This window comes from Culicoides brevitarsis, chromosome 2, assembly GCF_036172545.1.
Source record: "Culicoides brevitarsis isolate CSIRO-B50_1 chromosome 2, AGI_CSIRO_Cbre_v1, whole genome shotgun sequence".
NCBI classification, from domain to species: Eukaryota; Metazoa; Arthropoda; class Insecta; order Diptera; family Ceratopogonidae; genus Culicoides; species Culicoides brevitarsis.
In genome coordinates this window covers 2,762,942-2,786,011 of record NC_087086.1, presented here as the reverse complement: position 1 = coordinate 2,786,011, position 23,070 = coordinate 2,762,942, and the positions used below count along the sequence as shown (strand labels likewise).

At 28.1% G+C, this 23,070-nt stretch overlaps 3 protein-coding genes across 3 annotated transcripts; 1 reads left to right on the top strand and 2 right to left on the bottom strand.

The window, feature by feature from the left end:
• Positions 1 to 1,361: 1,361 nt before the first annotated feature.
• On the top strand, positions 1,362 to 21,602 carry LOC134830039 (KN motif and ankyrin repeat domain-containing protein 2). The gene is made up of 9 exons (XM_063843389.1): positions 1,362 to 1,464; positions 6,839 to 7,113; positions 9,553 to 9,844; positions 16,019 to 16,242; positions 16,310 to 17,814; positions 19,090 to 19,596; positions 19,655 to 19,889; positions 20,426 to 20,839; positions 20,896 to 21,602. The coding sequence occupies exons 1-9, from the start codon at positions 1,437 to 1,439 to the stop codon at positions 21,142 to 21,144; spliced, it is 3,729 nt and encodes a 1,242-aa protein (XP_063699459.1). The 5' UTR covers positions 1,362 to 1,436; the 3' UTR covers positions 21,145 to 21,602.
• On the bottom strand, positions 9,996 to 11,223 carry LOC134830045 (short/branched chain specific acyl-CoA dehydrogenase, mitochondrial-like). The gene has a single exon (XM_063843400.1). It carries the CDS (start codon positions 11,113 to 11,115, stop codon positions 9,997 to 9,999), a length of 1,119 nt encoding a protein of 372 aa, XP_063699470.1. The 5' UTR covers positions 11,116 to 11,223; the 3' UTR covers position 9,996.
• On the bottom strand, positions 11,696 to 13,025 carry LOC134830043 (short/branched chain specific acyl-CoA dehydrogenase, mitochondrial-like). Its single transcript, XM_063843393.1, has one exon. It carries the CDS (start codon positions 12,985 to 12,987, stop codon positions 11,746 to 11,748), a length of 1,242 nt encoding a protein of 413 aa, XP_063699463.1. The 5' UTR covers positions 12,988 to 13,025; the 3' UTR covers positions 11,696 to 11,745.
• Positions 21,603 to 23,070: the final 1,468 nt, after the last annotated feature.

Below are 23,070 nucleotides of genomic sequence, written 5' to 3'. Positions count from 1 at the left end.
AGTTGAAGAAAAAGTGAAGTTTAAGACAAAATTTTCGTTTAACGGTTAAATTTTGAATTGACATTTCTCAAATTTTTCTTGAAAAATCAATATTTTGAATTGAAATTTTTCAGTTTTAAATTTAAAAAATTTTTTTTAAATAAAAATTTTAATTTTTTATTAATATACCTAAATTATAAATTTAAATAAAAATTAAAAAAATAAAAAAAATTAAAATTAAAATTAAATTAAAAATTAATTCAAAAACTTAAAAATTTTGTTAAAAAAATTTAAGTTTATATTGAAAAATTTTTTATTTTAATTTCAAAAGTTTTTAATCTAAACTTAAATTTTTAACCAAATTTTTAAGTTTTTGAATAATTTTTAATTAAAAAAAAAATTTAGTTTATATTAAAATTTTTTATTATTTAAATTTATTTTTATTTTAAATTTAATTTTAATTTTAAAAAATTTTTTTTTTAAAAATATTAATTAATAAAAAATAAAAATTTTTAAAATTATTAATTTTTAAAAAACTTAAATTTTTATTTTTAGAAAAAATACTTTTTAAATTTAAAACTGAGAAATGTCAATTCAAAATTTGACCGTTGAATAAAAATTTCGAAAAAAATTTTTTGAATTTTTTGAAAAAATTAATTATTTGATACGAAAAATTAATTCAATTTCACAATCTTGACTCAAAACTCAACAATGTCGCTCCCCGTTTTCATCAAGTGCCTGTAAATGACGCTCAAGCAATCATCAATGAGCGCAAACAACTTGTTAATGATACCTTTGCACATCTAAACGACGACAATTTCCATACAATAAACAACTCGCAGCACTCAATAATAATTATTACAAACATTAGAAATACTCACAAAATAATTGCCGTAATGTGAGAACATGACTCGATCGACACATGAAAAAAAAAATTTTTATTACCTTCAATACGAACGACGGATATTCAAAGCTTCTCTCGCGAGATCAATGTCAATAATAAATAAAAAAAATAAACAATTGTTATGCAATTCGAATTCTGAGGCGCCTTATTGATGACTTTTGAATTGAATTTTTGGTTGGACTCAATTAAATTGCGTTGTGCTTACCTCATGCCATGCAAAAAAATTTAAAATTCATAAATGGGCGGCATGCTCAGTACTCGATCGATTATATCTTACAACAACATAAATCGCTTAGCTTTAACATATGACACGAATTAGACAGACATATGGTTGTAATAATAATTTTTTTTTTGTTAATCTCTTTGCAGGAATCTACGATCGAATGACAAGCTGGTGCAAAAAGTGACACCAAATATGCGAAAAATCGCGGCGGAGAAAGAGTTTTGATTTTTTTTGCTGAGTTGATGCGCAATAACACCTTTGCGAGAGTAAATAAGAGACAGAAAAAGGACTTTTTTGTTTAATTTCGAGACCAATTGTGAACAAAAAGCAATGAAAATGAGGAACGGAATGGAAAATGGTGAGTAACCTTGAACAATTTTTACGAATTTCACTTAAAATTTAAAAATATTTGATAAAAATCTCGATTTTAGATAGATTTTTATCGCAAGGTTGACACAAAATGTTCCAAATTCACGAGAAATAGCAAATTTAACAACAAATTAATGCAAATCTGCCATGTTGACAGCATTTCACAAAATAAAAAACCGTGCCTGTTGCTATTTTAAAACGATAAAAGTAAACGCAGTGTCAAGTTTCTGCATTTTTGCATTGATACGATCAACAAACAAATATATCAAGCTGTGAATTGAGTGAAGTTGCCGTATGAAGGGTTGATGATCGAGCATTTTATGCTGAAAATTTTCAGTGATGATGTATTAAATTTTTGAATTAGCTTGGTTTGGATTAATAATTTTGTTTTGATATTTTTTGTTTAAATTTCGAGCAATTAGAGATATTTTTATTCCTTTTTTTGAAGCATCTGAAAGAAAAATTTATTAAAAAATTTTAAAAAAATTAAATTTTTTTAAAAATTAAAAAATATAAATCAAAATACTTACCAAATTTTATGATTTTTTTTTTCGATTTTTTTTTTAATTCGTCAATTTCTATTTTTTTTTTAAATTATTTTTAAATCATTTGAAGCCTAAAAAATATATTTTTTAATGATTTTAAAAAATTTAAAAATTTTTTTTTTTTTAATCATAAAAAAAATTTTTTTGGGGTTCAAACGATCAAAAAATTGACGAATTAAAAAAAAATAAATTAAAAAATATTAAAATAATTTTATAGAATTTTTTTTTAATTCATCAAGTTCACTTTTTTTATCGATTTTTTTTAAATCGTTTGATGATTTTGAGAAAATAAAAAATCTTAATTTCTTAAAATCATAAAAAAAATATTTTTGATAAATAAATTGATGAAAAAAAGGAAACTTAACGAACTAAAAAAAATTTAAAAAAAAAATCAAAAGCTTTTTTTAAATTTAATTTTAAAGTTTTTTTTGATAAAAAAAAATTATCACGTCGCTTAACCCTTTTAAACGAACAAAATTAAACTTCATCTCACGTCACTTTATGAGATAATTAAACAACTCAAACAGTTTAATTACTTGCCTTTCGGCTTTTTTGTGTTTTTTTTTTATTTTTATTGAACGAGTAGATAATTTGCTCTATCGTTCAAACGCTTTTTTGTTGTTTTGTGGTTGACGTCGCTCGAACAAGATGCAAGCATAACAAAAAACGTCTAATGTTTGAACAAGTTAATTTACTATCGCAGACTCAATTTCCGTTTGTTTAGCTCAAAGTCAATATTTGAAACCTGTTAACGACTTTTTTTGGAAGGAGACGTCAAAATGGGTCAATATCGGCGAATCTTGTCACAATCAAAACAAAAGCAAACACGAGTCACAAAAAATGACAACAAATTCGTGATCAAATTCGACAAAATGTCTTGTGAGTTGACTGCTAATTTGGTTTTGAGTTGAATGGGAACTAGATGAGGTACAAATTGGTAAAACAAATGTTTACTTGTTAGACTTGCCTTGAACGCGAGACGACGTATTTTTTCATAAAAGGCGAAAAATTGGAAAGTGCAGCAGAGAAAAAAAAATGTTGCAAAGAGACAAGGTGTGTGCAAGTCGTCGTCGTCGTCTAAAATAAACTCGAGAGGAGGAGATTGGTAGGGCGTCATTTGTGTCAAAATAAGTGTAAGTTATTATTATTTTTAGAGTTGTTTGAGAAAGTTGTCGCGCAGAGTTGAAAATGTTGGCATTAGAGAAATTAAAATTTTAATAAATTTCGAAAGATTTTTTTTTAAACATTCTAGATAGAAAAACATGCTGCGCGTGATAAATGAAATGATGACCTGTTGCACTTCCTGCATTGCATTTCGCTGCACGTCAAGACGAAACAACGAATTTATCTTTCATGCTGCGTTACGAGAAATGTTACAAAAAATAACAAACATCGGAGAAAAATGCGTTGATGGATGATTTACGAGTCAAAATGTTTCGTGTAACTTTTGATTTTTATTATTTTACTTTTTTTTTTGAAGTGAATAGTGAGAAACTGGAAGGCGTTGTCTGGAGAATGACAAGCATTTTTTTATATAAAAAATATTTATAGGAGATCACGAAAGCGTATTTAGAGCACTTGATACTTGAGAAAAAAAAATAAAAAAAAAATTGAAGAAATTATTTTTAAAGAGTTGAAATTTGATCGAAAAAAATTAATTTTATCAAATCATTAAAAAATAATTTTTTAGTTTAATTTGACTTAATTTAAATATTTTTTTTAAAAAAAATTATTTTTTTATTAAATATTTAATTTAATTTTATATAGATTAAATTTATTAAATATTTTTAAAAATTTATTAATTAAAAAAAATCATTTTAAAATATTTATTAAAAAATAAATTATTTAAATTTTTATTTATTTATTATTTAAAATTAATTTGAAGATGAAATTTAAAAGAAATTATTTTTTGATTTTTTTAAAAAATAAATTTAATTTAATTTAATTTTTAAATAAATTATAAATTTTAATAAATTTACTTTATTTAATTTAAATATTTTTTTTTAAAATTTTCAAAAATTAATTTATTTTTTAAAAATATTATTTTTTTTATTTATTCAATTATTTAAAAATTGTTAATTAAAAAAATTTAAAAAAATTTTTAATTTTTCCAAAAATAAATTATTTAAATTAATTTGAAAAATAAAAAAAAAATTATTTGAAATAGGATAAAAATTTCCAAGTTTAAAAATGCTAAATTTTAAATTGATCAAAAAAAATCAAAATTTTTAAAGATTTAAAAATTATTTTTTTTCATCAAATTTATTTTAATTTTTAATTTCAAAGACTCAAAATCGATCAAAAACGATATTTTTTCGACAAACCTAAACTCCGCACCTTTTGAACAAAAAAAAAACTAAACAACATGAATTTTAATGTTTTTGATGATAATTCGTTTCTAATCCCCGCTAATACCCCGATGATAAGTGTTTATGTTCGTTTAACAAGACTAAAACTTGTTTAAATGCAATCATCGCGTCTCAAGTGAATTTTCGGACCGGCAAGTCAAACAACGATGACGCTTCACGAATTCTTTTCAAGGAAACCCGGTTTTTTCACACTTTTCATATCAAATTCGCATCTCGCGAGTTTTGAGAGACTTTTGAAGCACAAAAAAATGCTGTTTGAAATTACTTTGTACGTAACTCGAAATCACGTTTCTGTTGATTCGCGCTTAATTTGTTGCTCATGTGCCCCGTAATGAATGTGTTTGTTACTCAACATTAATTTAAGTTTTATCCCAAAATGGGTATCACGCATTTGTTTCAGTTTTTTTTTGCACTCTCTTGACTCGCAACGAGTTGAGAAGCGATTTCATTCAAGAAATACGTCTAAATTTGCAATAAAAGCAATTAATTTTCGTTTATTAGGGAAACGCTTATGACATTTATGTCGAATGGCGATCGAATTGAGAGTTAGAGACAAAATGAGAGCTGGTTCGAAAGTTGCTTGACTCGAATTTTTTCCTCCTTCGCAGAAACTTCACATGATGGATTGCAGAGGCGTTCGCATGAAATTGTTCGAAATTAATCATATTGCTCCCAAATTGCTCATTAAGTGAAACATCTCTTCGTGACAATATTTTTGATCCATTTTTAATCGAATATCGCACTGTTTTCATCAATTTCACATATGGAGAGACAATAAATAGTAATTTACGCCTTCTTTTTTTCTGATAGTATGAGATGTCGCGTCGACGAGTTTAGAACCAATTCCAAATTAAATTGTGTGGGAATCGTAAAATAGTAGAATGATTTAATGAATTCGGTATTTATTGACGACTGACAGTTATTTTTGGAGCAGTTAAGAGAGAGTTACAGCGTTTCTCTTCCGCTTTTAAGGAAACTTTTGTAATGAAATGCTCATTAAATGTGATTTTACGAAAAAGAAGTTCATAAAACTTTTTTTTTAAATTTAAATTAATTTTTTTTAAATTATTTTTAAAATTTTTTAAACTTTGTTTCTAAAAGAAATTGTTCATATTTTATCTCAAAATGTTCAGATTTTATGAAAAGAAAAATAATTTTTTTTAACTTAATTTTTTTTTATTATTTTTTTAACATATTTTTACATGAAAATTTTTTAAAATTTTAAAACAATTTTATTTTTTTTTTTAAATAATTTTAAAAATATTTTTAATATTTGTTAGAGTTCCAAAATTTGAATTTAAAAAAAAATAAAATACAATTTTAATGAATTATTTTTTAATTTTTTTTTTTTGAAAATTTTTCACAAGAAATATTTTTTTTTATTTTAAAATGTGATTTTATGAAAAAAAGTAATTTTTTTAAATTTTATATTTTTGGAATTTTTTTTAACTTATTTTTACATAAAAATTTAAATTTTAAAAGATTTTAAAATTTAAAAATTTTAATTTAAAAAAAAAATTTTAATTAAATTTTTAAAAATAAAATTTTTGTTAACTTTTTTATCAAAAAAAAAAAAAAATTTTTTTAAACTTCAAAATTTTAATTTTTAGGCTTGGTTTAGATTAACTTAAAATTTTAACTAAATTTTTTGAACTTCTATAATTTTTTTTTTACTTTATTCATGTTAAAATTATCAAAAAATTTTTTATAGTTTCAAAATTCAAATTTAAACTAATCTAAATTTAAATTCAAATTTTTCTGAATTATTTTTAAATTTTTTGAAAATTTTTCATAAAAAATATTTCATTTTTCATATAATTGTCAAAAAATTTATATTGAACACAAAAAAAATTAAAATTATTTTTTTTTGCTTGATTTGGATTAATTAGAATTAATTTTAAGATTTACTTACAAAAAATGTCAAATTTTCTCACAAAATCGCAGTTTAACATCTTCACTCCTCTTAATTAGTATTCTTCGACAAACCATTGAAGATGAAGTAAAAAGTCACATATTTGCATTTCCTGTTAAATTATACTCTCCGCACTTGATGTTTAAGTCATTTGCGTCTTACGGCATTCATTAAAGTTGATCCAGCAAGTCAGCAGCTGTTAATGAAAAACACTCGTTAACTATAATTATTCGTTTCATTTGCGCGAGAGATAAAAAATTCATGAATGAATGTGATTGTGCTGAGGAGTTTGTGACTAATTGAATTCAAAACCTGATGGATTTATCGTGTTGCTTCGCCGTCATTCATTAAAAAAGCACGTTGAAAATATGCTGAATTAAATTCCGGAAATTGTGTGGGAGAACTCGATCATTAGTTGGCTTGTCATGTACTTACGTTGAAAGTTTTTTCGATTATTTTATTTTTTTATTGTGAAATATTATTTTTTTTTTTTAAAATTATGTCAAGGTACTTACAATTTTTTTTCATTTTTTTCAGGAATTTCTCATAAAATTGCTTTGAACAAAGTCCTGCCAGATGCGCCAATTCCGCCAAATAATGCAAAATACAAGTCTTGCTATTGCTGCCCTTTCGGATTTCACATCGACTTGGATTTCGTCAAATATTGCGAGGAATTGTCGAATAGTGCGGTGCAGTCAAATGGCACAAGAAGCATCCGGAGAGATCGTCGGCGACAACGTGAAAGCATGGAAGTGATGTTGGGCATCGATGACACTTGGATAAGCAGCAACGGAACTTCGTTAGTTAATGAGGTAAGAAAAAAATAGTGAAAAAAATCACACGTCGTGTCTTTCGAATTAGAAACGAGTTGAATTTCGAATATTGCTGAGAGACAAAAAAAATGCAACTTAACAAGCAGAACGAATTCTACACACTTCAAAAAAGCAAAAACGTGCAAAATTCTGAGAAAAAAGTCGTAAAAGAAGAATTTCTTGTTTCTTCTTCCTTTTCATGCTCATTTTTCGTCAATTTGATGTAATATGACGTGAAATTGCTTCTTTTGTTCTTCTGACGCCAAATATTGCCCTCGGAGAAATATTTTGAATTGAAAGACAAGAGATCAATTAACAAAATTGTATTAAATGAAAATAATAACAGAAATGTGTCAAAAGACGGCATTTCTCACGTTTCTTCAATCAGTCGTCATGAGAATCGTCTCTTTTAAAATAATATCACAATAAAAATAACAAAAAGCTAGAGTTGCAATGAAAACTAAATAAACAATCGTGTTAAAATATTTTATGGAGTGGGAGACATTCTTTAAGTCGTCGTCGTCGATGTAAAAAAGTAACGAGAACTGATCTAAGGGAATGTTTATCAATTGCAACGATCGAAGTTGAATTTGTATCAACTATTAATTGAAAGACGTTTCGCTAAAATGTAATGTGAAGTATGTCTGTTCAGCTACTTATTTAAAATTTGCTTGAATTAAAAAAAAAATAAAAATAAAATAAAATAAAAAATTAAATTCTTAAAAATAAATAAAAAAAAAAAAAATTTACCTTAAACTTAAGTTTTAGATAAAGTTACGTTAAGTCAAATATAAAAACTTTTTTACAAAAAAAAAAAAATTTAAAAAATTCATGTAAATTTTGAAATTAAAAAAAATATATATTTATAAAAAAATAATTAAAAATTTTATAATAAAATTTAAAAAAAAAATTAAAAAATTAAAAATATTTTAAAATTTTTTATTTAATTTAAATTTTTAAAAAAAAAATATTTCATGTACCTAAATAAATTTGAAATTTAAAAAAAAATTATTAAAAACTAAAATATTTTAATTTAGATTTTTTTAATTTAAATATTTGGAAAAGTTTAAATTAACTTGAATTAACTTTTTTAATTTTCAATTCAAATTTTTGAAATTATTAATTTTGAATTAATTTTTATTATTTATTTGATTAATTTATTTTATTAATTATTTTTTTTTTAAATTTGAAATTTAAGCTGAAATCAAAATATTTTTAATGTTTTATTCAAGTTTTAGATTAAGTCTAATAATTTTTAAAGTTTCGTTTAAATTATAATTTAATCTTCGAAAATTATGTTCGAATTTCAAATTTTCGAATTTTTTTCGAAAACGATATTTTTTATTCTTTTTAATTAATTTAATTTATTGAAATTATTTTTTATTTTAATTTTAAAAAAATATTTTTAAAAAAATTAAATTTTCTCACAAAATTTTCTTATAATTTAAAAAATATATTTATAAAATTTATTAAAAAATTTAAAAAAAATAACTTTGAGAAAAATCTTGATAAAATTTTTCAAAATGCGCTTAATTTTTTTTTTTAATTCAACAAAAAATAATCATTCAAGTTCAATAAAACCATTCAAAGTATTGCACGACTTGATGTGACTTGTTCGATGTTCAAGAAAAGATCATTAGATCATCAACCGATACGAGTATTTATTCACAAAAAGCACCGAATACAGTGACGTATGACTTACAAGTCAAAAAATTTATCGACATTGTTCTACATATTGTATCTCAAAAGGTACATCTTCGTTATTTATTTCTATTGACTTGAGAAAAAAAAGTCGAAAACTCGTAAAAAATTGTAAAGCAAGCCACAATAAAGAAGACATTAACGAGCTTTATCGTTTTTTATTGTTATTTCAAAAAACAACGACGATAATCTGTGTAAGACTTTACACAAGATGCGCAGTCTTGAGGTGAGATAAGTCGTAAAACTTTGTTTTGTTTGAAAAAGAAGTCATTACTTGACTCGAACAACTTCCTCCCACGCGATCTTTGTTATTTTTGGTAAGTACAGAAGTGTAAAGTGTCGCGTCATCATGACACGGAGCTCTTAACGTAATTTAAGGGCTCAAGATGAATTTGTAAATGTCAACATGTCTCCCACTCTCGACACTTTGGAAGACAATTGCATGCGACGGAAGAACAAAAGCCGCCCGAATAAACAAAGCTAAGTCAACAAAATTATGTAGTACAGAAAAAACAACGCGCGCATAGCGAAAAAAGATCAAACGCGAGATCATTTTACATTCACAAGCAAAATATTAGTAGTTTTAAAGCGACGACTACATTTAATATTAATAATAATAAAAAGTAAACATTATAAAAAAAAATATTTAAACACGCACAAGAGCTTACGTAATCTTTTTAATGCATTTTAATGCGCATTTGAAGATATTTTTGTAAAATTTTTTTTTTAATTTTTCAGATTATTCCGGAGTCCGATTCAGAAACTCCCATAGCTCCTCGTCGCCAAGAGCGCGAACGTGATTGGGTTTCTCAAATTAATGATATTCCAATTAATGGTTTTCATAAAGGCACAAATGGTTACGATACGACAGATAAGAAGCTCTATCCGTTGAAACAAACGCCCAGCTTTCTCGAAGATGTTTGCGACGACTTTGAACGTACTTTGGAGCGTTCGAAGACAAAAACAACGCGTCAAGTGCAAATTGCAGATGCTGTTGATTATTACTCGTATTCAAACTCGTCTTCGGGAGGTAAGTTACTTGCTTGTTTTATCTTTTTTTTCTTCATGGGAGGTCTATTTATCGTGGTTTTGCATTAAAGTTTGTTTAAACGAAGTAATGAAATTTTTTAGTTTATTGATATTTATAAAAGGTACGATTTTAAGTACATTTTTGACACAATTTTACGATTCGTATTCTTTTCGAATTGCTTTTGCGATTGTATTTAATTGGATATTTGTGGTTCCTTCATAAATTGAACCAACTTTGACATCTCTGTAGAATTTCTCTTGCGGGAAATCTTTCGTAAAACCAACTCCGCCCATCCAATCGATGCATTTAATTGTTGTTTCTTGCGCGATTTCACTCGCAAAGAATTTTGCCATTGCAGCTTCTTTTAAAAACGAATCGCCGCTTTCGACTAAACGACATGCGTTATAAGTTAAAAGTCTTGCAGCTTCAATTTGCGTTGAAATTCGTGCGATTTGATGTTGCATGCCTTGAAACGAGAAAAGATCCTTGCCGAATTGCTTTCTTTCAAGTAGATAAGGGATTGTAGCATCAAGTGTTCCTTGTGCTATTCCAACCATTTGAGCGGCGATTCCGACACGACCTTCGTTCAAATAGCCTGCAGCGTATTTGTATCCTTGACCAAATTCTCCGAGAATATTTTCTTCTGGGACTCGGCAATTATCGAAATGAAGTTGACAAGTACCCGAAGATCGAAGCCCGAGTTTTTGTTCTTTTTTGCCAATTGTGAATCCTTCGGTGTCTCGTTCAACGATGAAAGCTGTGATGCCTTTGTAACCTTTGGATGGATCAGCATTGACGAAAACGATGAAAATATCTGCGATGTCAGAATTACTGATCCAACATTTTGATCCGTTCAAGATAAAATGATTGCCATCCTTTTTCGCTGTGGTTTGCATACCAAAAGCATCCGATCCAGATGAAGTTTCTGATAACGCGAAACTTCCAACAGTATCTTGAGCTAATCGCGGCAAATATTTGTCTTTCTGAGCTTTTGTTCCGAGTCTCTTAATCAACGGGATCATCAAAGTACTGTGAATATCAACGGGAATCGCAACTCCGGCATCAACTTTTGAAATTTCCTCAACCGTTAAAACGCTAACCATGAAATTCGATGCACTTCCGCCATATTCTTCGGGAGCTTGAATTCCCATCAAACCGTTATCGAATAAAGCTTTTACAAGTCCTTCATCGATCTTTTGTTCTTCATCCATTTTCTTTACCAAAGGAGCGATTTGTTCTTGAGCGAATTTACGGACTGTATCTCGCATCATCAACTCGTCTTCAGTTAATTTTTGGAGGTAAGTTGGTTGAAATCCACAGCAAAAACGAACATTTTGAGCTCTAAAAACTCTTTTTAAAAGATTTTTATTGAAACTTTTCAGCATTTTAATTGCGGATCGACTAAAGTTCACTTCCAATTGATACAAAAACACATTGACAACTGAGAAAGAGAGAAAAAAAGGTGAACGAAAAATCGTCGTGAATGAATTTTTTTGTTAAAAATGAAAAATGACGCGAAAATCCATGTGTTAGTGAGCGTTTTTTTTTTTGATTAAAAATTATTATCAAATTTCTGATAAAAATCCAACCTAATGAGAATTTTAAATTTTTTTCAGCAACAAAAATTAAAAGATTTCCTGAACAGAAAGAAATTGCCATCACAAATAAGACTGATTCTTTACAAATGTATGATTGGAACCCATATTGACTACTGCATCTTATTTTTGAACAAAAAGGATGAAATTGAAACATTACAAAAAATACAGAATAGAGCATTACGAATTTTGACTCAAGGAAACAGATACAGCAGAATAAGTGACATATTTGAGCAAACTTGAATTAGATAAAAAATTTTATTCGCTTTCCATTATTCCATATCTTAAGTACCCTTTTGACATAATTCATGATTTGTATTCGTTTTTAATAACCTTCGCGATCGTATTTAACTGAATATTTGTAGTTCCTTCGTAAATTGATCCTGCTTTAACATCTCTATAGAACTTTTCTTGCGGGAAATCTTTCGTAAAACCAACTCCGCCCATCCAATCGATACATTTAATAGTTGCTTCTTGCGCAACTTCACTCGCGAAATATTTTGCCATTGAAGCTTCTTTCAAAAATGGCTTTCCGCTGTCAACTAAACGACATGCGTTATAAGTTAACAGTCTTGCTGCCTCAATTTGTGTTGAAATTCTCGCTATTTGATGTTGCATGCCTTGAAACGAGAAAAGATCCTTACCGAATTGCTTTCTTTCGAGTAAATAAGGGATTGTAGCGTCAAAAGTTCCTTGAGCAAGTCCTACCATTTGTGCGGCGATACCGACTCGACCTTCATTTAAATATTCAGCTGCATATCTGTATCCTTGACCGAATTCTCCGAGAATGTTTTCTTCAGGTACTCGGCAATTTTCGAAATGAATCTCACAGATGTTTGAACATAAACCTCCTAGTTTTGATATTTTCTTTCCAATCGTGAATCCTTCTGTTCCTCGTTCAACAATAAATGCTGTGATACCTTTATGACCTTTTGCGGGATCAGCATTGACGAAAACGATAAAAATTTCCGCGATATCGGAATGACTTATCCAACATTTTGATCCGTTTAAAATGTAATAATTTCCGTCTTTTTTCGCTGTAGTTTTCATAGCAAAAGCATCCGATCCAGATGATGTTTCTGATAACGCGAAACTTCCAACAGTATCTTGAGCTAATCGCGGTAAATATTTGTCTTTTTGAGCTTTTGTTCCGAGTTTCTTTATCAGAGGGATCATTAAAGTACTTTGAATGTCAACAGGACCCGCAACTCCCGCGTCAACTTTTGAAATTTCTTCGATTGTTAAGACGCTTACCATGAAATTCGAAGCACTTCCGCCATATTCTTCAGGAGCTTGGGTTCCCATAAAGCCGTTATCGAACATAGCTTTCAACAAAGTACTATCGATCTTTTCTTCCTTTTCCATTTGTTTTACTAAAGGAGCGATTTGCTCTTGGGCAAACTTTCGAACAGTTTCTTTCATCAATTTCTCATCTTCTGTCAAATTTTGAAGGTATGTCGGATGAAATTCGTGACTTTGACAGCAAAATCGAACATTTTGCGGTCCAAAAACTCTTTTTAAAAGGTTTTTATTGACATTTTTCAGCATTTTAATTGCGGATAGACTAAAGTTCACTTCCAAATACAACAAAAACTCGTTCACGACTGAGTACGAGAGAGAAATGGTGAACAAAACTCACATATGCTGAATGAATTTTGTTTATTTTTTGTGTCTTCTTTATCACTTCATTCGTTAAAAATATCGCAAAATGTCTGTGTTTGTGTGAGTGATGCAAAAAAAAAATTCGTTATTAATGAAAAACAAAACAAATTAATGTTATCTCCATCTCTTATCTTATCATTAGTTAAACAACCAATATTCGAGACTATCGCGAGTCGTGCGCGCACAAAAATCCGCGACTCGTATCAGTTTCGATCTTTGAACGACGATAAACACCTCGCATCGAAATTTCGCAAAAATCCATAAAAAAAATGTTTAATTTTAAGCCGGAGTTTAACTAATTCCATTAAATCCGAAATTTACGTTCGAATTATCGAATTTTTGGGAGATATTTTTTTGTTTCAAATCCGGATTTTTTTTAGTGTCATGTCGCACAACAAACGATCAACTGTGATTTTTATTTGTGAATTTTAACTTTTTTTTTTAATGAAATTGAATTCAAAATGAGCAACAAGTTCTTTGGATCGATCTGTGGAAGTCCCTATAACAAGCGAAAAAGGAAGAAAATTACAAATGGTGAGTTACAAGTCACGTTTTTCGATCGCAGATTAGCTACTGAAGTGATGAGAATTGAATTTTACGACAATTTCCTGCAATTAAAGACGAGAAGATGCAGTTTGTGTCTCATCACGTCATCTCTTTAGTGCATTTACCTTTGAGACTTGTGTAAAGTATGTCCCAAAAATAAACAAACTGCACACTTTTTCAGTAGCGAGTGCTGTTTATAGACATGTTACGTGCACGTTAAAACCGAAAGTAGAACTACTCGTGATTTATTGAGATGACATGGTGTTTGAAAACGGATTTTATGAACCTCTTTATATTAAAAATTTGAATTTTTCGAGAAAAATTCATAATTTTTTATCAAAAAAAAAAAAAAAAAAAAAAAATTATTTTTTATAAAAATTTTTCAAAAAAAAAAAAAAAAAAAATTTAACTCTAAAAAGTTATAAATTCTTCTAAATTAAGGCGATTAGAAATGTGAAAGATCATTCAACGCTCTCGTCTCATAATCTCATCGTCATCAACATTAACATCTCAACGGCACACGCGAAAATTGTTGTGATGATTGTAACGTAAATATTATTATCGCTATAATTAGACAACGTACAGATTTGTTTTTAGAGATTTGAATAATGTGTGAAGAGAGATTCTTCATTGTTTTGTGTTTTGAAGATGGGCATTTTCTCGGAATTTGTCGCAGAGAAGACGATGAATGACGAATTTTAAGCGGTTTTGTGGTTTGTTTGTGGATTTACGGAAGAATTTTAAATTTTATGAATTAAAAAAATATTTATTGAAGGAATTTTTTTCTTACTTTTCGAAAATTTTTTAAATTTTCGATAATTTTTCTTCTGTGAAATGAAAAAAAAAATTTTTTTTCAAAAATTTAAAAAAAAATTTGAGTTATGAAATTTATAAAAAATTTATTTTTTTTCAATTTTTTTGTTCAAACCTAAATTAAATTATTTTTTTACCCTAAAAATTTTTTTTTTAATTCGAACTAAAATTAATTAATTAAATTATTATTTATTGATTAAAAAATTATATTAATTCAAAATTTTATTAAATAAAAAATTAAATTAATTTAAAAATTTTTTAAATTTAAATTAATTTAAAAATTAAATAAATAAAAAAATAATTTAATTAAAAATTAAAATTTTAAATCTAAAAATTTATTTTTTTTTTAACTTTTATAAATAAATTGACTGCCCTGTATTTTTTCTGCGTAAAATTTCCCTATAAAAATTTTTATTTGCTATTATTCATTTTCTTTTTTCTCTACCGCACACAAAAAATAAAAGAAAATTCAAAAATAAACACAAACACGCATATCATTCGCCAATTCCGACACCTTGTACGAAAATCCTCTCTCTCAACGCGATCAGTCGATTTTCAAAATGCGTCGCGCAAAGAACGAATTAGTTATCTAAGATTTTTTACTTTTCTTAAAATGTAATTTTTATCGTGGTTAACGATGTGTTGTAAATATTTCAATTCTTATTTAAAAATATAATAAAAAATGCGAAAACATGTGTTTTGAATAAAATTTACGACAATAATTCGATCGAGATTAGCGAAAAAAAAATATAAAAAATATTTTATAAGAGAAAAAAATTTAAAATTAGTGTCAAGATCGAACTTTTAATGTTTGTTTATTATTTGCTTGTACCTAAATAAATAATAATAACAATAAATAAAATTATATTAAAAATCAATAAAAAAGTGAAAATTTATTATTAATAACGAGACATCTGACAAAAAAACGTTCAGATCACAAAAAATTCGAGTTCATGGACGTTATTACGATAATTTGTTGTCTTATTTTGAGCGTAATTTTTGGCAACGCATCTAAAAATAAATCAAAACCATCAAAATTTTACTGCCAAAATATGCCGCAAACATTCAAACGTGACTACTACGTGTCGGCGAAGCGTCATAATCGATTGTCGACATGTTCGAAAACATCAAAGGAAGATCATCAGAGGACATTACGTGATTTTTTTGAACGGTTAAAGCGTAGTTTTACGAAAAAGTTTGGTATGCTAATGCGAAAAAAATTAAGAAGACCTCCCATGATTTTTTTTTCTATTTTAGAATTATTTTTTTATTTTTTAAAATATTTTTTTTAATTTTTTTTTCTTAAAAATTTTCGATTTTTAAATAAAAATTTTAATTTAATTTAATAAATTTAATTTTTAATTTTAAATAATTTTTTAAAATTAATTTTTAATATTTTTTAAAATTATTTTTTTATAATTTTTTTAAAATTAAATTTTTGAAATTTATTTTTTTAAAAATTAAATTTTTGAAATTTACTTTTTGAAATTAAAATTTATTTTTTTTTAATTTGATTTTTTTTTAATTAAAATTAAAATTATTTTTAATTATTTTTCAGGTTCTGTAGCAAGTAGTCAAGTCGATAATTTAAGAGAAACGCATAGACTGAACAGCCTGAACAATGAACTTCAGTTGGAACATGAAATCGACACAGCGAGCGAAATCAGTTGCGGCTCAGAAGTCAGTAAAGCAGCTTTACACGCGATACGCGAACAAATGGCCTTAAGTTTAGCTCGAATGAAAGATTTAGAGGATCAAGTTAAGCTGATACCAAATTTGCAGGTAAATTATTTTTCAAAAAAATTTTCAAAGAAAAATCAATTTTTAACTTTTTTTTTTGAATTTTTAGAATCAGCTTGTCACCCTCAAAAAAGAAAAGCAACAACTTCACACAGAATTGCGAAAAGCTGAAGAAACGTATCAACGTCAACTTCAAGAACAACTCGAACAACAAGAAAAAAGCTTCCGTTCAGCAAGCAAATCAACTTCTCCGCCAACGACAACTACTTCCGGGATCTTTACGCCGCAACGAGTGTCGCCCGTGTCTCTTTCTAGTCTCAATGATCACATCAAAACGACGCAAGCAACGAAGCAGCAACGTTCAACGGGCACTCAAGGCACGCCAATTACTCGAGATGTTGGATGTTCGCCGCCTCCTGTGACAAAAACTTACAGCACGGGCGTTTATACGGACATTTCAATCGCTCCAACGGAGAAAATTTACACAAAACGCGATCTTGAGGCTTCTTTGAAGGAACAGAAACACAAACAAGACCTCGATCGTTTGAGAAAAAGCATTTCTGTGGGAGTTCAGATCAGCGACGGGCGAAGTTGCTCATCTTCACGTCAAACAGGCACTCAAACTGTCCCCTTAATTGATGCCATTCAAAAAACGACGATCGCTGTGATGTGTCGTCCTGAACAACGTGACGTCAGTGTCTCGTATGCGCCTCAATTGCGATCTGTGGGAATTTCGGATCACACAATCGACGCCCCGAAATGCGAAAAATGTGACATTCGTAAATTTTCGGTAGCGGTTGGACCTGATACTGTTGCCGAAGTCAAACCATCTCTTCCCGGAATCTCCTTGAAAGCTTTGGATCAGCGCAGTTTGAGTTTCAGCTTGGCAGAAAACGAAAAACTCAAGATTCGTCGAAAGCATGCGGGAGTTCAAGTCTCATCGGCAATGTCAAACGCCGCAATTCAACATTCGCCGTTGCTCGTGACGAAACAAGTGCAATACAGTCCCGATACCATCACGCAACAAACAGATACAAAAGGCTTGATTGACACAAAGAACAATTTCACGTTAACGGATCATCGTTTGCACAAATCCAAGGAATCTGCGACAAATACTGAAGTTATTCGTACACGCGAGAACGGAACAAACGTCAAAATTCACGAAAAAACATCCGATTTCGGGACAAATACGGAAAAAATTCACAAAAAAGACGCAAGTTGCGGCGAATTGACGTCAGTTCAGCAGCAAAAGGGACACATTCAGATCGTTTGTGCCGAAAATTATTGTGATTCGTGCAAAGATAGCATCAAGTCGTTGGCGAAGGAGTTTGCAAAGGCAACGGAAAAGCCTCCAATGACACTTTCGCTGACAAAAAGTAACGTAATGACGACGAGCACAGAGTCAATGATTGCCAATGAACGTAAAACGACAGAATCGAAGATCCCGAAACCGGCGTTGACAACTCCGAGTCCCACGGCGCAGAGGAAATTCGTGAGACAAAATACTTATACAGTCGATAGTCCGAGTGTTGAAAAGTCATTTATTCCGTTTGAGAGGAAAAGTACGTTTACGATTAAGACTCCCGAGCCTGTGAAGAAAACGTTTGGATTGAGGTGAGTTTTTTAAAGATTTTTTTAATAATAAAATTAAAACTTGAAAAAAAAAATTTTTTTTTTCGCGAATGAAAAAATCTTGAATTCGTATAAAAAATATTATTTTTAATTTTTTTTTCCATTTTTCATAATAATATTTTTTTTTAAATTTTAATTTTAATTTAAATTTTTTAATATTTTTTTAAAATTTAATTTTAATTTGATTTTTTTTAAATTTTATTTTAATTTTTAATATTTAATTTTAATTTAAAATTTTTTATATGTATTTAATTTTAATTTTAAAATTTAAATTTTTTAATTTAATTTAATATTTAAAATTTTATTTTATTTAAATTTTTTAAAATTTTATTTTTAATTTATTTTTTTTAAAATTTAATTTTAATTTAATTTTTTAAGATTTATTTTTAATTTAAATCTTTTAAAATTGAATTTTAATTCAAATTTTTTTAAAAAATTATTTTAAATTTTTTTTCTGAATTCCATATGTCATAAAAGCCCCTTTTGGTATCGTTCCTGAACTTTTTCTCTCTCGACGCATGCGTAAAATCCCTTTTCAGGTCCTTTTATTCTATTTTTTATCAATTTCGGTTCTCTCTATATAAAAACTTACATTTCCATCCCTTTTCATATCGCGCCAAATCCTCTCACAGCTGAAATTTTCTCATATCCTTGACAAAAACTGAGAGACTTCCCGATTTTCTACTGATAACAAACGTCCTTTATGGCAAAAACATTGAGAGAGACCAAACATCTCATTAAATTTCGTGCGTAACTAAACAACAAAAGTAAAGTTCAAGGAAAATTCTCGCTAAAAGTCGCTTCTCAACTCGAAAATTGCTGAAATTCTGATTTATTTTGCGGTTTTTCGTTAGTTTTTGCTTTTTATCGACCTGAAATGATGCAAAAGAATCGATTGTGATAGAAATTGTGTTAGAAAAGTACAAAACGAGTGATTTTTTCGTGAGACAAGACATAAAAAAATTTTATGACTCATTTTTCTTTTATCTGAATTTTTGATCAATCTCAAGAAATTGCTTCGAAAGTGACGTGAACTCAACAAAAGTACAAGAAAATACAAGGAACGGAATTTGTGAACATATCAGAAGTGTAAGCGAGAAGAAAATTCTTTCTCAGAGCTTTTTTAGGATTTTAGTTTGGTTGACTTTTGTTGACCTTTGATTCACTTTCGCTCTTTAAAGCACTTAATTTTATGATTTTTTATTTTTTTTTTATAAAAAAGTTCAATTTTTAACAAATTTTTCTCTTTTCCCGCAGTTTATCATCTCTAAAATCGCCTCCTAGTTCATCGACGCAGTCAACCAGCACATCGCAGAGCTCATTGACGACAGTTATCGCGCGAGAAGATGCCGAAGCTGTCGCATTAGAGCAAACGCAGATCCCAACTCCCACAGAAATTGCCGAAACTGAGTCAGAAATTGCCTTTTTGAAGCGTCAAACGTGCGATTTGTTCTCGACAATTGAAAAGGAGAGCTCGCCAATTCGAGGCCTTACACCGATAATGCGAACGACAACAACCACGGGCGAAATTAACTCGCCGTGTCCCGTTCATTTGCACACCGGAAAGGATTTCGACGAAGACGACGTGAAAGTTGAGACGCCCGAAGGCGAAAAAGGCAACGTTTCTCCCGTTTTCGAGCAAAGCGAAGAGGATGAAGAGCGACGCGGAAATATCAGAAGTCCCTCGATGGAAGAAATTACGCAACCAAGAAGTGCAGAGGCGCTTTACAATCAAATTATGCAATCAAGCACTGAACGAAAGAAGTAATTTTTACCTTTTTTTTTATTTTTGAGAAAAAATTGATTTTTTGAATTTTTTTAGGGCTGTTCCATCAAAAGAGATGCAAGCAGCGTTAAAAGTCATCAACGATTCCCTCCAAAAGTCATCAGGAGCAGCAAGCAACTTGAAAAGCGCAAATAAAATCGTACAAAAAGAATGGTTTCAAATCTCGAGCACAGATTCTGCGGATCCGCTTGACGTTGAGGATTATCTCGATTGCTTCGATGAGTATTCGAGTGATCTTCTCTCGTATATGGTCAATTATGTGGATGGCAATGTAAGTTAATTTTATACTTTTTCTAAAAATTTTATTATTTTTTTTTTTAATTTTAATATTTAAAATTTTATTTTGATTTTTCTTGAAAATTCTCATTGACTAAATTTTTTAATTATTTTATTTTAACCAAATTTAAAGTAATTTATTTATTTATTTTTTTTTTTAATTTAAAAAATCAAATTATTTTTAATTTTTAATTTAATTTTTTTTTTAAATTAATTTATTAATTAATTTTAATTAATTTTTTTTTATTATTTTCTTGTGAGAATTATTTTTTAAAATTTTGTTTTGATTTTTCTTAAAATTTTCATTGAATAAATTTAATTTTTTTTTAATTTAAAGAAATATTTTGAATAATATTTTTTAATTTTTAAAAAAAATGAATTAAGTTTTTATTTTTTTTCGAATTTTAATTTTTTTTATATTTATTTTTTGTTTTTCACAAAAATTAATTTTCATAAAATTAATGTAAATTTTTTTTTTAAATATTTTTCTCTAAATTTCAATTTAAATTTATTTTTTAAAATTTTTTTCAGGGCAACACCGCAATGCATTACGCCGTATCGCATGGCAACTTTGACGTCGTATCCATCTTGCTGGATTCCAAGGTTTGCAACGTAAACCAAACGAATAACGCCGGATACACGTGTGTCATGCTCGTCTCCCTTGCGAAACTCAAGTCATCCGAACATCGCACAGTCGTTCAACGATTGTTCCAATTGTCGGATGTCAACATTCGGGCCAAAAAGCACAATCAAACTGCTTTAATGCTCGCCGTGTCGCACGGAAATCTCGAAATGGTCAAAATGCTCCTCGAAGCAGGTGCCGACATCAATATTCAGGATGACGACGGCAGTACGGCGCTCATGTGTGCCGCAGAACACGGAAGAATTGACATTGTAAAACTCCTTCTTGCTCAACCGGATTGCGATTCGACGATTCAAGACATTGTAAGTCCCTTAAAACTTCAAAATTTCTCAAAAATTAATTTTAAAATCAATTTTAGGATGGAAGTACAGCTCTAAAAATCTCCCTCGAAGCAGGATATCGTGACATTGGGGTTTTATTATACGCTCACGAACACATGTCACGCAACAAATCTCCTTATGCATCGCTGCGACGCAAAAAGGAACGAACTATCTCGGGAGGCAGTAATGGCGGAGGCGCCGGAAACAATTACAGATCAAGCTCAGCACGAACATCTCCGTTGCCGAGTCCCAAACTCCCGATGAAAAAGGAGCCATTTAGAAATTAACGCTGAAAAAACCGAAACTAACCTGCTGCGCCTTTCAATTTCACCGAAAGGACAGAAAATTATATCAAAAATCATATTTATAAAATTTTTGCCATACAGTGAATGTGACTAACAAAAATATATCAGTAGTGAAAAAAATTAGTGAGAAAAGTAAATAACATATTTTAGATAAATATTAAATGTTTTCAGAAAAAAAAAACGAAAAACTCAAAAATTTAAACTAACCAATGTTAAAAAAATGAATTTTTGGTCCTTTTACTTAAAAAAATATTTTAAAAATGATTTATTTGAATCCAGTGGCTTTAAAAAAAATTCGAAAAAAATAATTAATTCTAAAAAAAAAATAATATTTATTGAAAAATGGGCGAGTCACTCCCAAAAAATGATTTTAATCCTACTTTAATGAACTTTTTGTATTAATTATGTTTAAAAAAAAAACGATGAAATTTACTAAAAATTAATTGTAATTGTTATGATGATTATTATTATAAATAAATATTAAAACACAAAAAATAAAATGATGAAAAAGGAAATAAAAAAATATTAATAAAATTGTTTAAAAAAATTTTTTAAGTTTTATTTGAGATCCTTTAGACCGCTCCAAATTTATTTCGAACTTTTTGTCAAAATAAAAAAAAATAAAAAAAAATGTGAAATACTTTTTTATACAAAATGACAAAATTCAAACAGTTTTTGTCATTAATCAATATTTTTGTTGATTTTATGGTATCTACATTGATATTAAATAATTTAAAATTTTCGTAAAAAAAAACTGTCAAAAAATTTTGAAAAATAATTTTTTTGAAAAAAAAATTTAAAGAAGAAAATTCATGTTTAAATACAATTTTTGATACAAAAATTATTAAATTATTTAAAAAATAATTTTTAAGTGTTGAACAACAGATGGCGCTTCATTCAAATTAAATTTTTCTTGAAATTCGTTAATTTATAAATCACGAATTCTTGCTCGTGTGATAATTTTTTGTAATATTTAATTAAAAACCAACTTTTCCACAAACGTTAATGAGCTTTATTGTTTATTTTTGAATATTTTCGTTTCGCAATTCATTAATTTATCTGAATTATACCCAAAAATCTGCTTTTATTGCATTTTTCAATCAGCTTGATACTAAATTCGTCACATACTCGGAAAAAGATTTCACATTATTTATTTAAATATTGATCACTTCCCAGCAAGTGCATTAAAATTTCCATATTTTGTTGTCAGTTATTATTATTTTGTTTTACCTTTTACCTCCATTCCATACAATGAACTAACATTCGACAATAAAATAACCGAGAGAGAGAGACAAAACAAATAATTTCTCGTATGACGTCTCGAAATTATAGTTTGGCATTTATTTGTGGTTTGACAACGTGGTAAAATGCATCGCTGGAAGAAGAGATTTTCCGCAAGCCCGTAATGGAGGTAAGTGCTTTTAACGGGAAATTTAATGAAAAATTTCTCTCAATGAGTGATTTTAATATCTAAATAACACAATTTACACTAAAAACTCTAACTACGGGATGGACTTGTGATGTTTGCTCTTCATTTGTATGCAAATGCATTCTAATTTCGAATGTTTTATGCAAATAAAATGGGCAACGTATGACATAAAATTGCAACGGAGGAAGTTTGTGGCATTTGAGATGATGTTATGAATAAAAAATTACAAGTTTTTTAGTCAAGGTCACAGATTTTCTGTGAAATCCTTAAAAAAAATTAAAATTAAAGCACGTAAGTTTTAATTTTTTTAAATTTAAACAAGAAATTATGATAAAATAAGTCAAAAAATCAAATATTTGAAGAATTTTTCACTTAAATTTTCATAATTTTTAATAAAAAAAATAAAAAAAAATATAGAACATATTTCGAACAAACCTTAATAAATCGAACCTTTTTTATAAAAAATTAAAATCGATTTT